General features: G+C 38.0%; 1 protein-coding gene across 1 annotated transcript; it reads left to right on the top strand.

The window, feature by feature from the left end:
- The first annotated feature begins 5,162 nt into the window (after positions 1 to 5,162).
- On the top strand, positions 5,163 to 7,571 carry LOC111911958 (uncharacterized). Its single transcript, XM_023907722.2, has one exon. It carries the CDS (start codon positions 5,163 to 5,165, stop codon positions 7,569 to 7,571), a length of 2,409 nt encoding a protein of 802 aa, XP_023763490.2.
- Positions 7,572 to 23,423: the final 15,852 nt, after the last annotated feature.

A 23,423-nucleotide genomic window follows, 5' to 3' on the forward strand; every position in this document is an offset into this window, starting at 1 on the left:
AACAGATACACAAGTACTTTATTTGTGATTAAGAGTTGATTGCTTATACATTCGATTGGGAATGAATAAGACAAGACTAAAAATTGAAAAAATATTGAAATACAAACTCAGAATAAACCAGAAAATTAGTACCAAATAATATCTCATGATAGGAATAAGTTATTCAAAATCCATACTTGAGGATGATGAGAACAAATGTGTGATATTTGAGCAAGGAAGCCCTTGTTGGTAGTTGAGCACGATGGAAGGGAAAGTTATAGAGGTAGACATAGATGATACAGATGTTATAAGCTATTTTATGAGAAAAAGAGGGATACAACGGACAAAGGGAATAGGGTAACTATCAGACTCCATCACTTTAATTTCAACACCTTTGGCTAATAAAAAACCTAGATATATGGAAATATGTAGGAAATGTTAAGGGAATTGATGTGATGAGGGAAGAGGCAATACGATGGATTAAAAGATGTATGTGCCGAGATTTAGGGGATTTTGTTTAGTATTTTGATTTTGATATTCATTGAGTTCACTGATTTCTCGTTGTCTTTATTTTATTTTATTTTTAGGTATAAAAGAAAGGATATAAGAGGGAAAAGAAATGACAAATGACATGTGTAATTTTTAAATGGAGATGAAAAATAATTGTAAATTTTGATAAAGTGACATGTGTATAAATAATTATTCTTTTATTATGTAAGGTAGATTTAATATCAAGAAAATTCTAATTTCTAGGGTTATAAATATATACAGATTTCTTTTACATGAATGGTCCCTAAGGTTTGGGGTAATTTGCACGTTTGGTCCCTAACTTATTTTTTTAACTCGGAAGGTCCTTACTGTTTGTTTTTGTTACGCGTTTGGTCCATATTGTTTGTTTTTGTTATGCGTTTGGTCCCTACTATTTGTTTTTGTTATGCGTTTAGTCCATGTCTTACCTAAAAAGACTATTATTTAAGTAAGGGAAAATGATAGGGTAGATAAGGTAAGGTGAGGGGGGGGGGAGGTTGGGGGTGTGTTTATTTAAATAAATTAAAAAAATCAAGGGCAAAATAGTTTTTTTTTGGTAATACGGGGACCAAACGCGTAACAAAATCGAACAATAAGGACCTTTCGAGTTAAAAAAATAAGTTAAGGACCAAACACACAAATTACCCTAAACCATAGGGACATTCATGTAATTTACTCCTTTAAATTAATATTTTCTTCTTTAGAACTAGCAACATTTTTATTTAAGTTAGTATCTTGTTCATTCAAATTAATATTTTCTTCATTTAAATTATTATCATGTTCATTTAAAATAATATAGTATTCATTAAAATTAGCAACATTTTCATTTAAGTTAGTATCTTGTCCGTTCAAATTAATATATTCTTCAATCAAATTATCATCATTTTCATTTAACTTAGAACTCATTTGTTTTAAAAAAACTTATCTACAGAGCCTTTCTATTTTTGTAAAGAAGCCTCAACATTTTTTCTTTGTTTTTTTTTGTTTTTCACTTCATGATAAATGTTTTTTAGAAAACTATAGGGTCCATTATGTGTTGCGTCTTGGGCTCGGTCCTTAGTCCAATTTTGTATCCGGATTGGGCCTGTCCATCCGTGATTTATTTATTAGGGTTTAGCATTTATAGATGCTTGCATGCATCTTTGTACGTAGTTGTTTTAGTCGATCATTCATAGAGATCACAGTTTTATCGATTGTAACCCTAAAAGCCTCTACAGTGGAAGTTCTTTATTGAGTTCTGTTGAGGCGTGAATCTATTGAATCATTTAGCTCACTATTGATTCATTCTCTTGTTTGTTATTTTGTTTGCATTATTCTGATTAACCTGTGTGAGATCTAAACGATCAAAGAGTTTTTCAACTCATCAATTGGTATCAGAGCGGGAGACTGTGTAATTCATACACATCTCTTCTATGAAAGAAGTGATTAGGGTTCATTCCGCATTTATTGGTATTTATTGAGCCGTCACTCCATAATTGACGTATCTCATTAATTATTCATCTTGCTCTAATATTACGTATTACAAAGTCTGATCTTATAACAGGTTAAACGATTAAGCATGGACGATTCTCAATCCAATCCCATCAACATCTCTAACAGCATCGGATCAACAACCAAGATCCCAATCCTCTACACTCAAGACTATGAAGTGTGGACGCACCATTTTGAAGATTACGTTATTGGATCGGAAGATAACGGGTATCTAATATGGAAGATATCACAGTTGGCCCTTCGCTCACTCAAGCACTTCAAGAATCATTACAACTCAGAAGGAGTACAATGATCTATTAAAAGATGTGAAGGAAGTCGCTCAGGACGAAAAGGAGAAGTTCCAATGCAACATTAAGGCATTAAGACTAATTCGATTCGCCCTTCAATCCGACACATTTAGGTTAGTAAGTTCTTGTGGTACAGCAAAGGAAATTTGGGATCGGCTGCAAGAGCTGTATTCCATAGATGAAGATATGGAGCACTCGATTCAGACCCTACTTCTCTCTGAATTTGGAGAGTTCAAGCAGAAGCCAGAGGAGGTTGTTACACAAACATTCGATCGGTTCAATCATCTTCTCAGTAAGATGATCAAACATGACATAGAAAGAAAGCTCATCGAACAGAAGGTCACTTTCTTAAATGGCCTAAGACCCGAATGGAGGGCGGTTGTGTCAACGGTTAAAGCGCATGAGCAGTTCAAATCATATTCTTTGGCGAAATTGGTGGGGATTCTGAAATCCTAGGAAAAGATTGTGCTACAATAGAAGAGCGTGGTTTCAAACTTGGGGTCTTTGGCCCTTCTGTCTAAAGGTAAGAGTGCAGCAGAAGAAGAAGAAGATCTGAATCTGGGAGACTACGATCTGACATCTGAAGATTATGCAATGATGGTGTCAAATCCCAGGAGGTTCATCAAGAAGAAGTTCCCTACCAACAAGAACCGAAATTGGCAGGGAAGCTACAGCTCTGAAAAAGTGAAAGAGGAGCCGAAGTTTGAAGAACCAAAGAAAGAAGCGAAGGGTGAAGCTGATTCTGGTGTCAGCTGTTTTTACTGTGGAAGGAAAAATCACTACGCAAAAGATTGCGTGTTGAAGAAAATGGCAGAGAAAGATGAGGAGAAGGATGAAGAAGCAAGTCTCCTGAAAAGACTAGAGGAGATTAAAAGGAAGAAAGCTACTACTAATCCCTCTATGAATGCTCTTGTTGTGCAGGATTCGGTAGATGATGATGAGTTCGGTGGTGTACAGGTGTGGTCGACTGACTCAGAAGATGATGAAGTGAGAAAGCCTACTCATGGAAAGGCTTATGTGGCGAAGAGTGGTGATGCTGGTGGAAGATGTTTGATGGTGACAGATGTATCCCAGATGAGGGGATACAACACTGATGGTGGAAATGAAGTGGCTAAGGAGCAAGAGGACGTGTGCTTTACAGCGAAGCCTCTCAGTGTGCAGATCAGTGAACTAGATGAACTGATCAAGAAGGTACAATCCATTTTTGTTTCGTTTAAAATTCCACAAACATCATATGGAAAAGAATTAAATAACTTGAATTTAAGAATTTCGAATCTAGATAGTTTTTTAACTCAAACACGTGTCACGAATTCTAATCTGACTGACCAAATAAGCAGGGTATCATCCAAGAGTGAGAAGCGAAGAATGTGGATTGAGCAGAAGGAGTTGGAGCTGGTTAAATCTAGGGATGAAAATATCTATTTGCAAAGAGACAATCTTAAATTGTTAAAACAGAGAAATGTTTTTTGTTTGATTGCAAAAAGACTTTATACTAACATTACTCAACTGCATTTAGACTGTGAAATAGGCCAAAAGATACATCGCATGATTTTGCCCTTCCTTGAGCTAAAGGAGGATGAAATCGATGCCGAAGCATACAACTGTGAAAGTGTTGTATCTTCAGACAGGGGCGAAGTATATTAAGGGCCAGGAGGGGTTGTGCCCCCCCCTGATTTTTTTATTAGAATTGTAAATAGTCCATATTTTTTATCCATATTAGGCCTAGACATTAAAAAATTGGGCTGTGGCCCCTCCTGTGCTTTTCCAATAGTCCGAATCAAACAAAAAATCAGATCGTCATTATCGTTCGTCCCTACCCTCGTGCCTCGTCTGAAATCTGAACCAAACACTCCCTAATCGTTGTTGTGGCATGCATCACTGCGTGCTGTCACACTGTTGCCTGTGTTGCTGATCAGAACTCAGAAGATCAGTGATCATTCCACTCTGTCTCCTGCCTTATTCTCCAAGTCTAAGTCTGAACTCTAAAGTCTTGTTGGTCGCTGGAAGCCTGGAATCAATTGATCAATGTGAATATTGAATTGTGAAGTGAAGCCTGGAAAAAAAATTATAATTACTTAAGCAGGTTTGTTTTTTTTTTTTCACAATGAGGGATATGAACCTACAAGGCTACAATTACAAAGATTAATTTAACGATACAAAAAATAAGGAATCCTTATATTATTATATATTAATTGGGGCCACTGTATTTGATAATAAACTATAAAGTTCTAGATTCATTATGTGACACTATAACTAAATTCTTTGCTATCACCTAATACTCTTTTTGAGTGTTGGTAAATTGGTATGAATATGATGAAACCTGTTGACATTTGCAAAAAACATAAGGCTATATTTGGTTACATAAAATACTATAGAATGTAACATATTCAGTGAGACCAATTATTTGTTAATTTAATTATTTAAATACAATAATGATGAAGATGAATATCATTAATTGGCCATTATTTGAATCTGTAGTATTTATGAAATTCCTACATGAACAATTATAAAAAGATAGAGCAAAGTAATGATATTTAACCCCTATAAAGAAAATCTTATAATATAAAGTCAATCCGTGTATCTAGATGTTTCTGCATTATTGTCCAACAATTTCTTTTTTGTCAAGAAAAAACTTAAATCTTACACACAAGCTGTTATCTATGTTAAACATTTACAACTGTATTTAAGTAATTTAGAATTTTGAAGCATTGTTAATTAACCGATTTCAGATTTTTGCAAAATTTTGCAAAAATATCAAATAAGATTTGTAGAAATAAGATTTTTTTGCAGAATTTGGGTTGTTGGTTTATGAGCTTATGATTTCACTTTTGATTTTTACAGATACAATCATATAAATCTCACAATTTCATGGGAAAAATGAAAACCATTGATTCTTTTTTCAAAAGAAAGAATGATGATGAAGAAACTCATAATGATAATCAACAGAGTAAACGTTACAAAGCTTCAACAAGTGAGCCGCAACCGCAAGAACATGAAAATCAACAAGAGAATGATATTGATGAAGCTACACAATCAAATCCTAATGAAGTGAATCTTAAGCATCTAGAAAGAGATCCCGCTAAACGAAAACAAATGTGGGAATATCCAGTTAATTTAAGGGAACAAGTAAGACGAGCTTATATGACTTTAGGACCTTTCCAAATACCTCTTCAAGAATATCATGCTAAAGGTTCAAAGAAACGTCCTCATAGATTCCAATATTCTTGGTTCAACATTTTTCCTAATTGGTTAGAGTATTCTCCAACAACACATGCTTCTTATTGTTTTATTTTTTATATATTTAATGATAAACCAAGTGTGTGCCATGGTTATGATGCATTTACTGTTAAAGGATTTGACAATTGGAAAAAAGTTAATGATGGGAAAAATTGTGCATTCTTGAAGCACATTGGTTGTTCACAACATAGAAATGTTGTTACATTTGTTGAAAACTTGATGAACCAAGCAACACACATTGAAAATATTATAGTGAAGCAAAATGAAGCACAAATATTGAAGAATCGGTTACGATTAAAAGTTTCAATTGAAACAGTTCGTTGGTTGACATTCCAAGCTTGTGCATTACGAGGACATGATAAATCGCCTAATTCCAAAAATCGAGGTAATTTTCTTCAACTACTAAAACTTCTAGCGTCTTATAATGATGAAGTTGCAAATGTTATATTAGAGAATTCTCCTTATAATTCAAAGTATACTTCTGGAGATATTCAAAAAGAAATTCTTAGTATTATTGCTAATAAAGTTCGAAAGCATATTCGTAGTGAAGTCGGGGATTCGTACTTTTGTGTCATGGTTGATGAGTCACGAGATGAGTCTAAAAAAGAGAAAATGGCCATAGTTTTGAGATTTGTTGATGCAGAAGGGATCATACGGGAAAGGTTCTTAGATTTGGTTCATGTTAGGGATACCTTATCATTAACCTTGAAAACAAATATGTGGAGACAACTTTTGCACTATCAGTTTGATGTTAGCAAAATCCGTGGCCAAGGTTATGATGGTGCTAGTAATATGAGAGGGGAATGGAATGGATTACAAGCACTTGTTCTTAAGGATTGTCCTTATGCGTATTATGTTCACTGCTTCGCTCACAGATTACAACTAACACTGGTGGCTGCTTCAAGGGAAATTATTCATATACACCAATTTTTTACAAACTTAATTTTTACAATTAATGTAGTTTGTGGTTCCAGTAAGTGTCATGATGAGTTACAAAAGGCAAAGGCAACTGAGATTGAACATTTATTAGAACTTGGTGAAATTGAATCAGGTAAAGGATTGAATCAAATTGGGACATTAAGAAGAGCTGGTGATACACGTTGGGGTTCTCATTTTCGTTCTGTTTGTAGTTTGCTTAACATGTTTGATTGTACACGTGTTGTTCTCCAGGGAATAATTGATGATGTATCTGCTACTTATTATCAATGCGGAGATGCTGATGCAGCTTACTGTTACCTGAAATCATTTGAGTTTGTGTTTATTCTTCACTTGATGAAAGAAGTAATGGGAAAAACTGATATACTTTCTCAAGCTCTACAAAAGAAATCCCAAGATATTCTTAATGCCATGGAGTTAGTTTCAGCAACAAAGGAGAGTCTAAATGATTTCAGGAACAACGGATGGGATTCTTTACTTGAACAGGTAAAGATTTTTTGTGAGAAACATCAAGTAGATGTGCCAGATATGCAAGCTCCATATACTTCTACTAGATATCGACCTCGAAAAAATGATAATCAGTTTACTTTTGCACATTTTTATCGAGTAGATTTGTTTACATCCACATTGGACAAACAGTTACATGAGTTGAATAGTAGATTCAATGATCAGGCGATGGAGTTGTTAAGTCTTAGTTCTACTTTACTTTCAAAAGAACACCCTAAAGTGATTAACATTGATCAGATTTGTCTTCTTGTTGAGAATTATTATCCTGAAGATTTTACAGAGCAAGAGAGAATTCAATTACGATATCAGTTGGATATTTTTAATATCGATATGACAAAGAATCCCAGGCTAAGTCGTGTATCAACTATTGCTGACCTATGCAAGGGTCTTGTGGAAACTCAGAAACGTGAGACATATTATTTGCTTGATAGAGTGGTCCGGTTAATCTTGACACTTCCAGTTTCTACCGCAACAACAGAGAGGGGATTTTCAGCAGTGAAAATATTCAAGAACCGCATTCGCAATAAGATGTCAAATGACTTTCTCACAAACAACTTGGTGGTTTATATAGAAAGAGAAATTGCTGAAAACATTGATACGAAGTAAGTAATTGATGAATTTAAAGACCTTAAAGGTCGTCGGGCTGAGTTGTAATTCTTTTTCTAGGTATTTTTGGTATTTAGTTGTTGAAAAAAAATTGGTTTCTTTTTATGTGTAAGACAGTAACTTAAGGAATTTTTGGTGAGTAATTTAGGTATTTTTGGTGTTTAATTGTTGATTTTTCTTTTGGTTCTTTCATGTATAAAAACGTTAATTTTAGTTTGTAATACTTTCGGCCCCCCCAAGTCAATTGCTCAAGCTCCGCCCCTGTCTTCAGATGATGTAAATCCCACTTATATGTTTGGTCTGGACAAAATTGAATCATTTATAAAGTCCAAAGACCATAACGACATGCTTAAGAATCTTTTGGATGAAAATGATAGGTTGAAACTCAGAGCCGAAACTATACAAAAATTTGACTCATTGAGTACCAAATTAAGTTCAGAAAATAAAATTGATGTTGAAAATGCATCTGAACTTAATGAGGACGATGACATGAGTGAAATCTCTATAGAGGATGAGGTTGACTGTTCAGAGTTTATTAGGAGCGAACCTAAAAACCACAAAAACCTGATTTCTGAAAATTCTGTGGAATTCGCTCGTCTGTCCAAAAATAAGTCCCCAATCCTTAAAGAGAAGGTCGTTGTTTACTAAAAGGTAAGAACCACTCCCAATCGGGTTTATAAGGTCACAGGAGTAACCGAACATCAGACAACCGAACTCTCTGCATTGGTGAATGAAGATAATGCAGATGGTTGTGATGAGTTTTTCTGGTCTGCACCGATAGACAATGCAGACGAAACAGTTGGTTTATCGGAGCGAACATCATGGAAAGTCAAAGGTAGATATGTGGCAGAACCACTTAATAAACCTACCAACTTTGACGTGCCCAGTTCCAGTGGCACAAAAGAGGTTCCAGTAGAATGCGTCTCCTCAACAAGCGAAAACTCTTCCATGGAAAGTGAACTAGTTGTTCAGAAGCCGAAACAAAAGGCAAATATTCATAGACAACCGAAACAGGTGAAAAATCAAAAGCAGCAGAGAAATCTAAGATACAAGAAAAATCTCTCAGAGCGAAAGCAATTTTGGCGTTCCCAAAATCCTCACTATACTCACTTTGATAGAAACTCCAAGCCAAAAGGAGAAGAAAATAAGAGTAAAAGGAGCTTCGGTCCATTGGATCAAAAGAACCAGAAGAAGACTTTCGGGCCACAGAAAGAACAAAACCGGAAAGATAAGTTCGGTACCGAAAGTAACAACAACCGAAAGCCTGGTTTTGGTCCACTAAAAAACAACAGACAAAGACCAGAGTTCAGTCCATCAAGCTTTTACAACAAAATACCCAGTTTCGGTCCAGCAACCCACAACAACCAAAAAGCCAGTTTCGGTCCATCAACAAATAGCAACCGAAGGTCCAGGTTCGGTCCCTCAAATGATCACAACCGAAAGGGTCATTTCGAACCTCAAGTCAGGAAAGATTCTCATTCTAATTTCTATTCCTCTAATTCTTCTCGTTCTCATCCTCCTTCTAAGCCTAATTCTCGTCCTACACCAAGCTCACACTCGAAGAAGGATTTGAAAGGAAAAACTAAGATTTCCTCAGCAGATGAACACCGAAAGCAAGCTAAAGTTCAAACTCCCGAACCTGAATCCAAAATACCTGCATCTAACTCCAATAAAATCAAAGTGTTTACTATTAAGAGGAAAGATGAACAACCTTAATAAAACGAACTTATCTTGTTGATGTTTCTCTTACTATTCCTATTTCTATAAAAGGCTCACGAGGACCCAAGAGACTTTGGGTTCCTAAATCTGCTTAATTTTTCAGGTTATAAGGGACGAGTAGTTCGACAATGAATGGTACATAGACAGTGGCTGCTCACGTCATATGACAGGAAGGAAGGAAGAGTTAAGGGAGTTTCGGTCCCTTCAAAACGGTGGTAACGTCAAGTTTGGTAACAAATCCTATGGAACGATAAAGGGTTATGGGATGATAACCAATGGAGACTTTACAATCAGGAAGGTGGCTTGTGTAGAGGGGTTGCAGCATAACCTCATCAGTGTGTCTCAACTGGTGGGAGGTACAGGTCTCAAAGTCTCGTTTGATGACGAAGGTTCAGAGATAATAGAGAAGAAATCCAACAAAGTTATTCTCAAGTCAGAACAAAAAGGTGAAATTTTCCCTCTGAATCTCAACCCAATCAAAAGGAATCCATCCATATGTCTATTTTCCAAAGCACATTCAGACGAAAGTTGGTTGTGGCACAGAAGGCTCTCACACCTCAACTTCAAAGACATCAACAAGCTAGTCATCGGTGGTCATGTTCGGGGACTTCCACTATTTAAGTTCGATCGAGAACACTTATGTGCTGCATGTGAAATGGGAAAACAAAGTCGCCAAAGTCACCTAACAATCATAAACACCAAAGTTGTTGAACCACTTGAGTTGCTTCACATCAACTTATGTGGTACATCATCAATCGAGAGCATTGGCGGTAACAAGTACATCCTTGTTATTGTTGATGACTTCTCACGATTTACATGGGTATTCTTTCTAAAGCACAAATCTGAGGCGACTCCCAAGCTAAAGATCTTTATCAAGCAGGTCGAAGTGAAACTGAGAAAAGTCGTTCAAAACATCAAGAGCGACAATGGACTGGAATTCAAGAACAAAGAATTCAAAGATTTCTTAGCAGAAAAAGGCACCAGTCACAATTTCTCAGCCCCCTATACACCTCAATAGAACGGAATTGTCGAAAGGCGAAACCGATCCCTGTGTGAGGCGGCCCGAACCATGCTGAGTTTTGCCTCCCTTCCTCTATATTTCTGGGCAGACGCTATTGTTGCAACTTGTTTCACTCAAAACAGATCTTATCTCAACAAGCGTTTCTCTCTCACCCCCCTATGAGATTATTAACAACGGGAAGCCGAATGTCAAGTTCTTTCATATGTTCGGCTCGAGATGCTTCATTTTCAACTCCAAAGAGCATCGCAACAAATTCGATGTCAAAGTCGATGAAGGCATCTTTCTGGGATATTCTCTTACTTCAAAGGCGTACAGGGTTTTGAATAAGCGTTCTAAACGAATTGAAGAAACCTATTATGTAACGTTCGATGACAATTACGTCAAGAAGTTGAAGTTTACCGAAGAAGCAATTGGAGAGATTTTCTCTCAAACAGGTCATGTCACAGCCTCAATCACCAATTTCTTTGACCAGTTCATGGATTTATTTGATGAACCTGAGAAGGCTACTCACTCTGAGGCCACGGCAGCAGACAACAAGATGGATCACCTTAAGAAGATTAAATAAGACGCAGCCAAACAAATGGGAGAAGAAGAACCAGTTCGAAACGAACCTCCTCAGAGCAATACTTCGGTCGAGGGGGAGAATAAATTCTCTTCAGATCGACAGGACTCACATTTCCAGGGGGAGGGTCCATCATTTTCAATCGACGATAATACTCATGGCAAGGGGAAGAATCCAATCTTTTTCAGAACCGGAAGCCCATCCAGAACCGAAAACCCTTTTGCACCCGAAAATCCTGTAGCAACCGAAAGTATGGAACAACCCGAAAGTCCTGTAGCAACCGAAAGTCCGGATCAGCCCGAAAGCCCAGTCGAAGAAAGATTTTTTGATTCACATCCAAATGATTCATCATCTGTCGAGGGGGAGAATTCCAATATGCACTATGATGATGATACTCAATCAGAGTTGGAAGAAATGGTAAATGTTGAATTGGATCCATCCTATGATCTAAATTATCCTCCTCTCACCAAATGGACTAGAGATCATCATGTATCTCAAATAGTGGGTGATGCATCAGAAAAGGTTCTAACTCGATCACAACTGAAGGCGAAGCAAATTGCTCTATTCTCCAAAGTAGAATTCTGCATGTTTAATTCAATCATCTCCAAAATAGAGCCGAAGACCGTCAATATTGCTCTCGATCATTCTGATTGGGTTCAAGCAATGTAAGACGAACTCAATGAGTTCGAAAGAAATAAGGTCTGGAGACTCATTCCAACACCAAAAGATTCCTCGGTTGTCGGCCTCAAATGGGTGTTCATAAACAAAATGGATAAGGAGGGAAACGTTATCCGAAATAAGGCTCGGCTAGTGGTGAGAGGATATTGCCAAGAAGAAGGAATCGATTACGAAGAGATATTCACTCCGGTTGCAAGGCTGGAATCCGTTCGAATATTTCTTGCCTATGCTGCACACAAGAATTTCGAGGTCTACCAGATGGATGTGAGGTGTGCGTTTCTGAATGGGGAACTTGAAGAAACAGTGTACATGGAGCAACCTCCTGGTTTTGTAAATGAAAAGCATCCAAATCACTACTACATCTTGGATAAGGCAGTTTATGGTCTGAAACAAGCACCTAGGGCATGGTATGAAACATTAACTAAGTTTTTAAAGATGTCTAAATTCAAACAAGGTTCGATTGACCCAACCTTCTTTCGTAAAAAGGAAGGCAACCACCTTATGATCGTTCAAATCTATGTCGATGATATTATCTTCAGCTCCACGAATCCTAGCCTAATAGCTGAATTCAGGAAGTTGATGGAGACTAAATTTGAAATGAGCTCAATGGGTCCGATTAACTTTTTCCTTGGTTTAAATATTAGACAGGGACCCGCAGGCATCTTTATCAACCAGGAAGCATACACTAACACTCTCCTTGCTAAATTCGGCATGATGGGAGACTCAAAGGTAAAAGTCCCTATGGTGTTCGGCACCAAGCTCACACCATCTTTAGAGAAACCGGCAGTCGACATAATGTTATATCGCCAAATGATTGGTTCCCTGATGTACCTCATAGCTAGCAGGCCTGATATAATGTTCTCAGTATGCTATTGTGCCAGCTTTCAAGCAAATCCTCGTGAACCACACATGTTGGCAGTGAAGAATATATTCCGGTATTTAAAGCGAACCACCTCTCTCGGTCTCTGGTATCCCTCAAACTCAGGTTTCTTCGTTCAAGCCTACTCAGATGCAGACTTAGGAGGATGTGGTCTAGACCGAAAAAGCACCACAAGAAGCTACCAATTCCTAGACGGGAAGTTGGTTAGCTGGAAATCGAAGAAACAAACATGTGTTTCTCTATCTACAACCGAAGCAGAGTACATTGCAGCCGCCTCCTGCACATCACAAGTGATTTGGATCCAAAGCCAACTCCGAGATTATGGACTCAATATGAAAAAGATCCCACTATATTGCGACTCAGAAAGTGCAATTAGGATCTGTCAAAACCCAGTGCAACATTCCAAGACCAAGCATATAGCACTGAGGTATCACTTTATTAAGGATCATGTGGAAGATGGAAACGTCGAAATTCACTTTGTTCGAACCACTGATCAACTGGCCGACATCTTCACCAAAGCCCTTCCTGAAGCAAGTTTCAATAAAATCCTACAAGGCCTAGGTATGATGGAATCGGAGTCAGTACCAAAAACACCTTCTCAAAACTAAAATTTGGAAGCGAAATGAACCTAACGCTCGGTCTATTTCGGGCTCGGTTCACACGGGAACCGAAATGAACCGAACTCTCGGTCTATTTCGGGTTCGGTCCCACTGCACTTATTTTCGCTTATCTCAAAAAGGTGATATCTTTGGTTGTATACTTTTGTACAATTGTTTTCCAACATTCAAAAATAATTTTTTTTAAGGAACCGAAATGAACCGAGCGTTCGGTCCATTTCTGGTTCGGTTCAAAAAAAAAATTTGTTTGGTTTACTTTGTTTTTCTCTTTACAAAAATTTCAAAATACCAAAAATATTTTCTTTCTTTTGTCTCTACTTCTGTTTATGTTAATAGTCTCTGGAATATCGATGGGGCAGGTATCATTCTCACACTTTATACTAGCTAAGTGTCCCTAGAAGCATGCTCCTGCATGTTGTCCAAAGTCTCAACTGAATTTGAATAAAGCCTTATTGATTGGGTATAAACAAACCTCGTCTTCCCAATTAGGCTGCTAAATTTATTCTAATCATGAGCTACCTTACTCTTTTCTCACATGAGTTAAGAGTTTTCTGCTTGGTCATTCTTTTATAGCAGAGGTACTTTGGTATCTTTACAACACCTCAAACATTTTTCTCCATCATATTTCGGTTCATATATGTAACCCTTGAGACTCTCAGAAATAACCACTGAGGTTTATGGTTACACAATCTCTATGTTTATGATCTTAGCTTCATGTCACTACATGCTAAGTGAAACCCAAAATTCAATACCCACTATGCATTGACGGTGAACAATTAAATTTGCTCTAGCTTTCACCCATGAATTAACGAAACCACCCAAGTGGTTGTACCATGAAATCTCTATTTTTCTTTTTGTGTGATTCTTATGAAATTGTTACACACCATAATGTTTCTTCCCATAGAATCCAGTTTTTCATTGTTTTTGAGATTTCACACCAAACATTTCCAACAGGTCACTAAATAGTGTCCAAACCTACTTGTTCAACATACCACATCGGTCTCACAAGTACTTCATTCGGTTTCAATCTTATGTCAAGATCCGAAATTCTGAACTGAAGCGAAAGCCACCCTTCTAAGCCTCATCAAAAGATGCCTTTCAACACTTCTTAACAAGTGCTTGATCGTAATTCAACGGGAATCCACACAGATACTTTAAAGTCTATCTTGACTTTGAAGGAAGAGATTCGTGCCCGGGATCCACTGTTTAGTGTCTATATTGACATCACAAATTCCCACATAGATGCTGCTTTATTTCCTCATCTTTGACACTCTATGCACGAAAATCGTTTTGATTTTCCAAAAGTCTGGTTTGGCTCACTACAAGCTACTTTTCTTTATGTAGCTCTGGTTCTTAATGCTATATTCACAAGGGGATGTTGTGGTTTTTCTTAGTGTTTGTTTTTATTTAATGACGTCAGCTCATTTTAAAGATAAGATGATGACTCAGCCGAGAGACTAAAGGTTTCAAGAATTCAAAAAAGGTATTTGATGGAAAGGAGTGCTAAATGGAAACGTTTTTCTCTCTCATAAGTAATCATCGGGGTTGCCAACTGTCACGTTTCAATCAACTCAAAAACCGATTCGCGTTTTAAGAGGATTTGGGGGCAAATTTTTCTCTCACCTCTATACACGGTATAAAGGGTTAAACCCTAGTTGTTTTACCTCTTTACTGCACCCAAATTTCTGAGAGAAAACAAAGACGATTTTCTCCCACTGTTCATCTTCTTCTTCGAAGCACTCAACAATGGCAGATTCCTCCTTTGTTCATGAAACCTCCCACATTCTCCCAATCAGACCCCAGCAAAGCTTGGTCATTGATCTCACCCCAGTTTCCTATGATGCCTTCATGTATCCCATAGTGGAGTGTCTCAAATACTCTCCACTGGTTCTCGCACTGACCAAGGTCGAAACTGTGCCTATGGAATGTCTATCCCAGATATTCTCCACAGCTCACTACGATAAATCTTTTGATTGTATCTACTTCGACATCCTTGATACCAAAACCTCCATATCAAAGCAACGATTTTGCTCGCTTCTAGGGTTTGAACCTGATGAATCGAGGGTTAACCCTGATTCAATCTCTGTGGGTCAATTATTCTCCATGTTTTACAACATGGGTTACACTGAAATCCTTATCATTGTCACGAAGTTCAAGAAGTCGTGTCTTCCTCCTCAATGGAATGGCTTTTTCATGATATTTTTCAAAGGTTTGTCTGAGAGGATTGTAGGTTCTGATGGGGCCAGTCGTTTGTTCATGATGATTCTTTATGGGTTGTATAATGGTATCAACCTCGATTATGGATCAATTCTATGGCAGCAGTTAATCCAAAGCCTCGCCTCTACTTCTCGTCACACTAAAATCTCCTATGCCAGGTTCTGGACGCTCGTCACGAAATGGGCAATGGACAAGTATCATGTCCCCATAGTGGCCACTTCTCCACTCTCCTTGATTGGCGTCTTCCACACTACAAAGATCATAGTCACTGATCCTTCCAAGTTTCTCTTTGTTGGCTCAATTCCTAAGTCCATGTATGATTGTGTATCAGGGGAGAGCCGCATCATCAAGACCTACAAGGAGTTTCTTCCTTTGGGTCCCAGAGAGCTGACTCCAGAGATGCTTCAGTCCATCAACGATGCTGACAAACCTACTCCCAGGGGAAAGAAACCAGAGAAAGGGAAAGACAAGAAAGTGGTCAAAGGGGTGAAAGCCCTTCTCCTAAAAAGCGAAAACCAACAAAGCCAGCCCAATCACCTCCACCGAAGAAGAGGAAAACCCAGCCTAAACGAAAACTCATTCTTGCTTCTTCCTCAAGTGAATCAGAGGATGAAAGTTCAGACTCAGAGGATTCCTTTGGTCTTTGGGTATGTTTACCCTCAATGATGGTGGTATGGAATTTTGGTTCATAGCCAGCTCAAGTTTTGGTAGCATTCAAGATCACCTTAGAATTCTTCATGAGTTGGTTGTGTATTGGTGGAATCTATTCTTTCTCAACCAAGGTATGGGGTCTTTTTCCGATCATTCATGGGGATATCTTTTGTTAGTGATTTAGGTTTGTCGTTAGATAGAACGTTGGTATTTATCACCTTTTTGGGTGATGTTATGGGTTCTCTATGGATGTGTATTGGGGTAATTCATTTATGTATTGCTGAGAGGGGTGTATGCGACTAGACAAGATAGCATTGGAGCACTTGGTTCAAATTATATGCATGGTTCTTTTGGGTTATGGCGTTTGAATTGGATCAAGAATACGACCGTTTATCCTATTATTGGTTCGTGTATGACCATGATTTCATCGTATTTTGCATTGATAGCGTCGTGTTCTGTGAATGGAATTGTGTGTGGTAAGACCATGGGTTGTAACCATGGTGGGATAGACGTGTCGCAATACTGCGGGGCGGCCATAGCATTCACTAGATTGGCAGATAGTATAAAAGTGTTGTAAGTTTGCGATGGGATCATAGCATTCTCCAGATTGAGGTAGACCATTGTTGGGGTTGTCGTGAGTATAAAGGAGGATCAGCTCGTGCCTTGGGCAAGGCGGACAGTGGGGTCGGAGCGCATATCTCCGTTATGGGAATACGATTGTTGGGGTCCGAGACCGGTTAGTCCTATGTAGCTCTCGCTGGGTGAGATTCGTGGGCAAGGCCCGTATGATTATAGCAATGCAGGTGAGAACTGGTAGAGACTGGTTAGGTCGAGGAATTTGATTATAGTTTTAGTAGGATGATTATGTGGCTAGGGAGTGGCATAGAGTGGTGCATAGGCCATAATAGCCTTGTCTATTGGACTCTCAGGAACCTGGTGGCAGAACCGGGTGTGAGATTGGTAGTCTCAGTGGTGGTTGGGGGATTTTATATCTTGGTTTAAGGAATGGTTGTCATGAATCAGAAGAGTACGGGGTGAAACGCAAGTGTAAATACTTGGATCTCAGGTTATGAGTTATGTACCAAGTTGGCTCTTGGTTGAGATTTGCATCCGGAACTGTTAGTGTATAAGTGAAAATTTTATATCTCAGCAAGTTATGGATTTAGGAATCTGTATGTCGGGTTATAAGTTGGAAGGTTCAGGTCAAAAGGAAGTTTCAGTTCTGATGGTAGGAGGAGACCCTTGCGATTGTGTTTCGGAATGGTTCTACCAGTGCGGAGGTCTGGAAAGTTATAGGGATTTGGAATTATAGAAGTAGGGTTTTGGATCAAAAATTATGGGTTCAATGATTTGTTCAGCACTAGAAGGTTTTGTTCGGAACGTTTGTTCTTAAGAGCGTGGTAAGGAATGATTTAGAGGACGAAATCTAATTTAAGCGGGGGAGAGTTGTAATGCCTTGTTCTGAATCGTTACCTATGTGGGAGTGGTGACCCGAATACCGAGTATCATCAAGACTAGGGGCTTTGAGGAAAAGAGATTTAGACCCATTTGGGTGCGGGTAATGTGATTTGGATGATCTGAGAGTTCGGTCTCTGTTTTGGCGCCAAGGGTTATTTCGGTAAAGTGCAAGTTTGAGATTTTATGAATTTTGGATTTTTGTTTGGAAATTTTTAAGGCAATATGAGTTGGTAGAAGTGTATAGCTTCTCTTTACCTTTCCATGGATATAAAGAACGTCAAAATCGGAGTTAGAATGAAGAAGTTATGCTCATTTGAAGTTTGGTCGGTTTTGGGTTATGTTGAGTACGCTGGGCGTACAGAGGGGAGTACGTTGGGTGTAATGAGGCACCCTGAGTATGTTGGGCATATGTAATCAGTGCCCAAACCCTATTTTCATGGTTTGAGCCTATTTAAGCTCCTTAACTCCCCCAAACCCACTCCATTCTAAACATCCACCCCTCCAATATCCCTTCCATGAAACTCTAACCCTAGTTGATCCTTGTGTGCTAAAAGAAGGTGTTTTGAGTGCTTTGGAGTATACATGGTGCACCTTGGAGAAGAAGTAAATTCTTGGAGAAGTGTTGGTTGCATTGGAGCTTGTAGATATGGACTTTGTTCACCTTGATCTATCTTCTAGAGTTGGCGCGAGGTTATCCGGTTCGGTGGTCCAAGCAGTTATTTGATTATTAGTGGACTGAGGTAAGTCTTCGTCATTGTACTTACGGATCGAAGGCACCAAGGTCGGCCCATTGGATTAGATATCCTGATATATGATAGTATGATGTTATGCTTAGTGATATTTAGATCTACCTAATTGTCTACTGACTGATTATATGTTTATCTGTATATGTGCACATGTTTGGTTGGTGGTTAACGCTTTACTGCTTTGTATGTGAACCAACCAGCCGAGGGTATACTAATCTGATGGTTGACTGGACCCGAGTTATGTATATATTGGCATTCCAAATATGCGTGTTTCCCTCCAACCCATCCGAAAATCAAAACGTCAGTCAGTCTAAAGGTTGACCTTCCTTCTGTCGAGTCAGTCAAGAAATTCACAGTGCCTCTTTCTTGGCGGAAACTGATGGGATTTGAGCATTCTAACACTCCTATGGTGTACATGCAACCCTGTAAACTTTGGATCTATGTATTCTCTATTATACATGCAAATATTCAATATTCCAACGTTTCATCGTAACTAGCATAATATGAAGTATATGCAATACAAGAATCTAGTAAAATGACATACCTTTTGTTTGTGGTTGATTCCTTGGAGCTTCAAGAGCCTAGCAACAATAATGTGGATGCCTCAAGTGGAATCACAAATCACCAAAAAACACCTTGGAAAGATTGAGAGAATAGTAAACACACTAGAAATCGTCCCACACTTGTTTACTCACACACTACTGCCATTTCATGTGCCAAAGACCTCTTTATATAGTATAGAGGATTCAGGTTACATTCATGTAAACCCTAATACCCATGATGTGACATCCCCATTTTTACGGCCAGAAAAGACCGATTTTGTTTATGCTATAAAAATCAGAGTATCTCTTTTAATAAAAATGTTGCGGAATTTGTTCCCAGAAAAACATGATAATCACGTTATCAAAGCATTTCTAAAGAAATATACTATTATTCACTATTAAAACATTTGGGATGTCATCGTCAATACAGAAACATAAGCATAAACAAAACTTACATTCATTTACTCTAGCGATCTACATCTCTTTTAAATCTCTCAGTGTAATGTGACTTCATATCAACACCTATGATATAAATAAACTGAGTGGGTCAAGTTGGGAAACCTGGTGAGTACATAGGGTTTTCAACCCACAATAATATAATTATTATGTTTAAACAATCAAACAATCAACCCAATTACCCATCCCCATTATCTTCTTTATTCTTAAGGAACTATCCTAAGAACCAGCTATTTCTCATTCATTCATTCCTAAGGATCATCCTAAGGAAACAACATAAAGTCCATTGTTGCCAATGACACATTGGTCAAGCGCAGCTGCTAATCTTGTCACTTAGGCGCAGCTGCCAGAATTGGGACATTTTCTATGAGGCACTTCTGCCGGTATTGACCTTTAAACGCTACTGTCATGGTCATAAGGCTCCCTATTAGGCGCAGTTGTCGATACTGTCTTTAGAGCGCAGCTGCTAGGACATTTACCGTAGATCTAAAACATCTACGAGTTGTGGCGCAGCTGCCAGTGCTCATCTATAGGGTACTAGGTCCACTGCTGCCAATGTATACCTATAGGGCACTAGGTCCATGCTACTAACGTTCCTCTATTTCAGCTTTTATCCCTCATCATTCATCTACCCATGTTTTACCCAACATATTTTGTAGATATAAAATACTTTATACAGTTTACATCATTTAAAACATGTATAAAAATCTTTCACCAGCATAGACAGCAAGTATTCAGACAATATGCACACATAGCACATAATTTATAATAAAACACTTCATATCTATGTGTAAGATGAAAGGGACCATGCACTCACTTGAAAGGTGGTGACTCGGCACTCGGACAACGCTTTGATACTCTCAAAACAATTTCCTTCGATAAAACCTAGTACCAATACCACTAGGGTTTAGTCTAACGATAACCGTGACCAATTAATAGGTCTGACTATTATTATTATTATTATATAAGCGTTAATAACACTCAATATAACTCATAATAATAGCCCAAATAATTATTTTAAGGACCTAATAACATTCCTATAATTATTTGAAAACTATATTAAAAATTTCGTAAGCGTAGCTCACTTACAGCGAATTTTATCGAAAATCGGAACTTTATTGGAGCAGCGTTTCGTAACCGAAAGACTCCTTTTCTCGGGACTCCAGGAGCCTTGGGGCTTCCCTCGGGAGCTAGGGGTTTTATCTAGGGCTTAGGGGTGGTTGGGGAGCTAGAGAGAGAAAGTATTTTAGAGAGAGAAAGAGAATGGTGTGGAAAATGAAGGCTGCCCTCGCAGCTATTTATAGGCACGAAGCCTCGGATTTACGTTGGGCGTACTCCTCGGATAAGACCACCAGCTTGGACCCAGCTGTCTTCGTACGTCGGATGGATAAGGGCGAGGGTACGCAGGGTGTACAGACTTCGGACGTTGGGCGTAATGCGAAGCGACGTGTCCTTCATCCGAAGCGAGTCGTGATCAGCAAGCGACGGTCAGGATTGAGCCACGTCATCGGTCAAGCAACAGATTTCGCAAATTGCATTCTCGACTTCTAAAAATCATAACTTTCGCATACGAGCTCCGTTTTCGATGTTCTTTATATCCACACGAAGGTGGGAACGTACCCTACAACTTTCGTTTAGACTTCGTCGGCTAATTTTGACTCGATTTTAAATTTTATATTATTAACAGGCCGGGACAGGATTGGTCCGTTAAATCCTCATAACTTCTTCATCCGATGTCCGTTTTTGCCCATCTTTTTCTCGTTACGCTACTCTTACGAGATCTTCGATTCTCATTCAGGTCGTGTCGGCTAAAAACCGCTCGATCTAATATTTGAATTTTGGGTTGTACACTGCTAATCCGAAACTTCGAAAAATCATAACTTCCTCATACGAAGTCTGATTTGGGCGTTCTTTTTATCGATGTTTTTAATTTAACTTACTCTATGACTTTCTTTTAGAGCGCTGAGGCTAAATCTCGCTCTATCATAAATTTAATATTTACGCTTCCCGGTGCCGTGCCAGTTCCGATGCGAAACTTCGACGGGTCATAACTTCTTCGTTATAACTCGGATTTCGGTGTTCTTTATATGTACGGAAACCTTGTGACATATTCTACAACTTGGTTAAGATTATTTATTCTAAATAATCTTTTGTCGAAATTTCGTTTTCGAACCCTATTGCCTCTAAATTAACTAATCCGGATCTGCGGGCATTACACATGACCTTTCATTTCCATAGGATCCATGGGTTAAAAACTCCATGGACTATCCATGCAAGCTTAGACCAACCTTAATGAACCTGGCCCATGCTATATATATAAGAGTCCATATTTAATTAGTTCCTTTTGATCACTAAATTAATTCTTGATCAATACTAATTAAATAATATGATTTTATATTAATATAATACAACTTATAATATATTAATAAACCATAGACATACTATTCTCAAAAGACTATCCATTAAAATTGTTCTGGTGAAGTGCAACCCAAATAGACCATGCTACTCTTGGGTCGAGTACATACCAATAATAGTTTTGGGCTTAGACATCTAATCCAACAGTCTCCCACTTGGATAAGTGTAAAACTATTATTCAAGAATGACTCCAAGATTCTGACTAGCAATTATAGCTCTTAAAGCCGCTGCCAAACTCTGACCTAGTCAAATGACTTGTCTATTAGACAAGGGATCATATATTCCTCCATTCTAAATATCATATGGACTGAGACATGGATTATAATCATTCTCTCTGTCCATTTTTTGTTTCCCGATTTCTGATTTATGATGATTGACTAATTGAACAAATCAAATTAGTCCAAGCTTGGCCAAGCACTTAGGGGTGTCATCAGTAAATCATCGGAGGGGGCCATATATATCGCTTTTATCCCTCTAAGGGTAAAAGGAATGGATAAACTTTGACTCATATGCTTGTACTAACCACTTGTTGAATCATACACAAAGGCACATTTTATAACATCGAGTTACCAATGCATTTTCGTACAATCAATGTATAACCAAATCATAGTCAACAACTCATATTTCTAGGTTTTAAGAATATAAGATATTATCGTCTCGTGATTCAAACATGATAAAATCCATGAAGTGATTCAAATGAGCGTGGGTTGAATCGAATACTCGAATCTCATTCCAGGAGCACTCATGAACACTGCAGCCACTTTGTCCCAGACAAACTACAGACCCTTCATGACAGTCTTGCCTCAATACCTACTTCCAAAGTATGATCGACTGTGGATAGTTTGAATAACCTAGTTATTCGGGAAGTCAAAACATGCAAAGTGAAACGCAAGAATAATCGAATCCAATATGGTCTCAGAACTTATGAATATAAACAAAACACCTTTTATTTATCACCATATTGATTACACATTATTCATTGCATAATGTTTCAAATAATCAACTTTATACTTGAATCAAATCAATAGTCATGACATGCTCTAAGCATGCACACTATGTTTATCCAAACTATAGTTATGCCATACCCCAAGTATGCACACTATGTTTGTCTATGATCCTTACTTTGTAGAATAGATTAATTTAACATAATTCCAATGATTCTCATTTCACAATCCCAAAACCTTACCGTAAATGTAAGAATTCCTAATTCCTGCCATTTACCGAAATCTGTTAGATTCTAAACTTATATGCAATGATCCTCTTATAATGATTATGCACAAAGTCACAAAGACTTGTCAACGGACATTACAGAGTAGTCCAATGGAGATCAATTCCATGGAAATGAAGTCTCATATTCAAAGTACATTCCTTTGAACATCCTTCTTGCATTAAGTTTTCTAATCTTACACAGATTGAATAACTTCCACCTATGGATACATTTCCACATTCCCATTTTGACTATCACTTCTGAACAAGAGCCGCCTCTTTTCAGAATATGTCAATATGGTCCTTTCCAAAAATTTACACCATACTTCCAACTGTCCTTAAGCAACCAATCTTTGGTAAACCTTAGATTGTCCTCGACAACTTTTTAATCAATTTTAGTCATATCCAATTCCAGACCTTTATCCATCTTAATGCCCTAGGCATTCAAAAAAATTAGAAAGCAAAAATATTATAGCACATGTAATCAATCCTATATCCGAAGCATATGGGACACGATTCATGATGTCTCACATAAAGACATGATCCTAGATCAGTCTTTTGCTACAATATTTTTAATTTTCCATGTTTTTATAATCCGACAATGAAGAGGGATGCCGTAATCATCGAATTTTGAGAACGCAATATATATAGAATTTCCTTAAGTTGAACCGTTCCAACATAAAA

Source organism: Lactuca sativa, chromosome 4, assembly GCF_002870075.4.
Source record: "Lactuca sativa cultivar Salinas chromosome 4, Lsat_Salinas_v11, whole genome shotgun sequence".
In the NCBI taxonomy this organism is placed as follows: domain Eukaryota; kingdom Viridiplantae; phylum Streptophyta; class Magnoliopsida; order Asterales; family Asteraceae; genus Lactuca; species Lactuca sativa.

Excerpts from the sequence above, each read along its gene's own strand:
- LOC111911958 (XM_023907722.2), top strand. The coding sequence starts at position 5,163 with ATGAAAACCATTGATTCTTTTTTCAAAAGAAAGAATGATGATGAAGAA.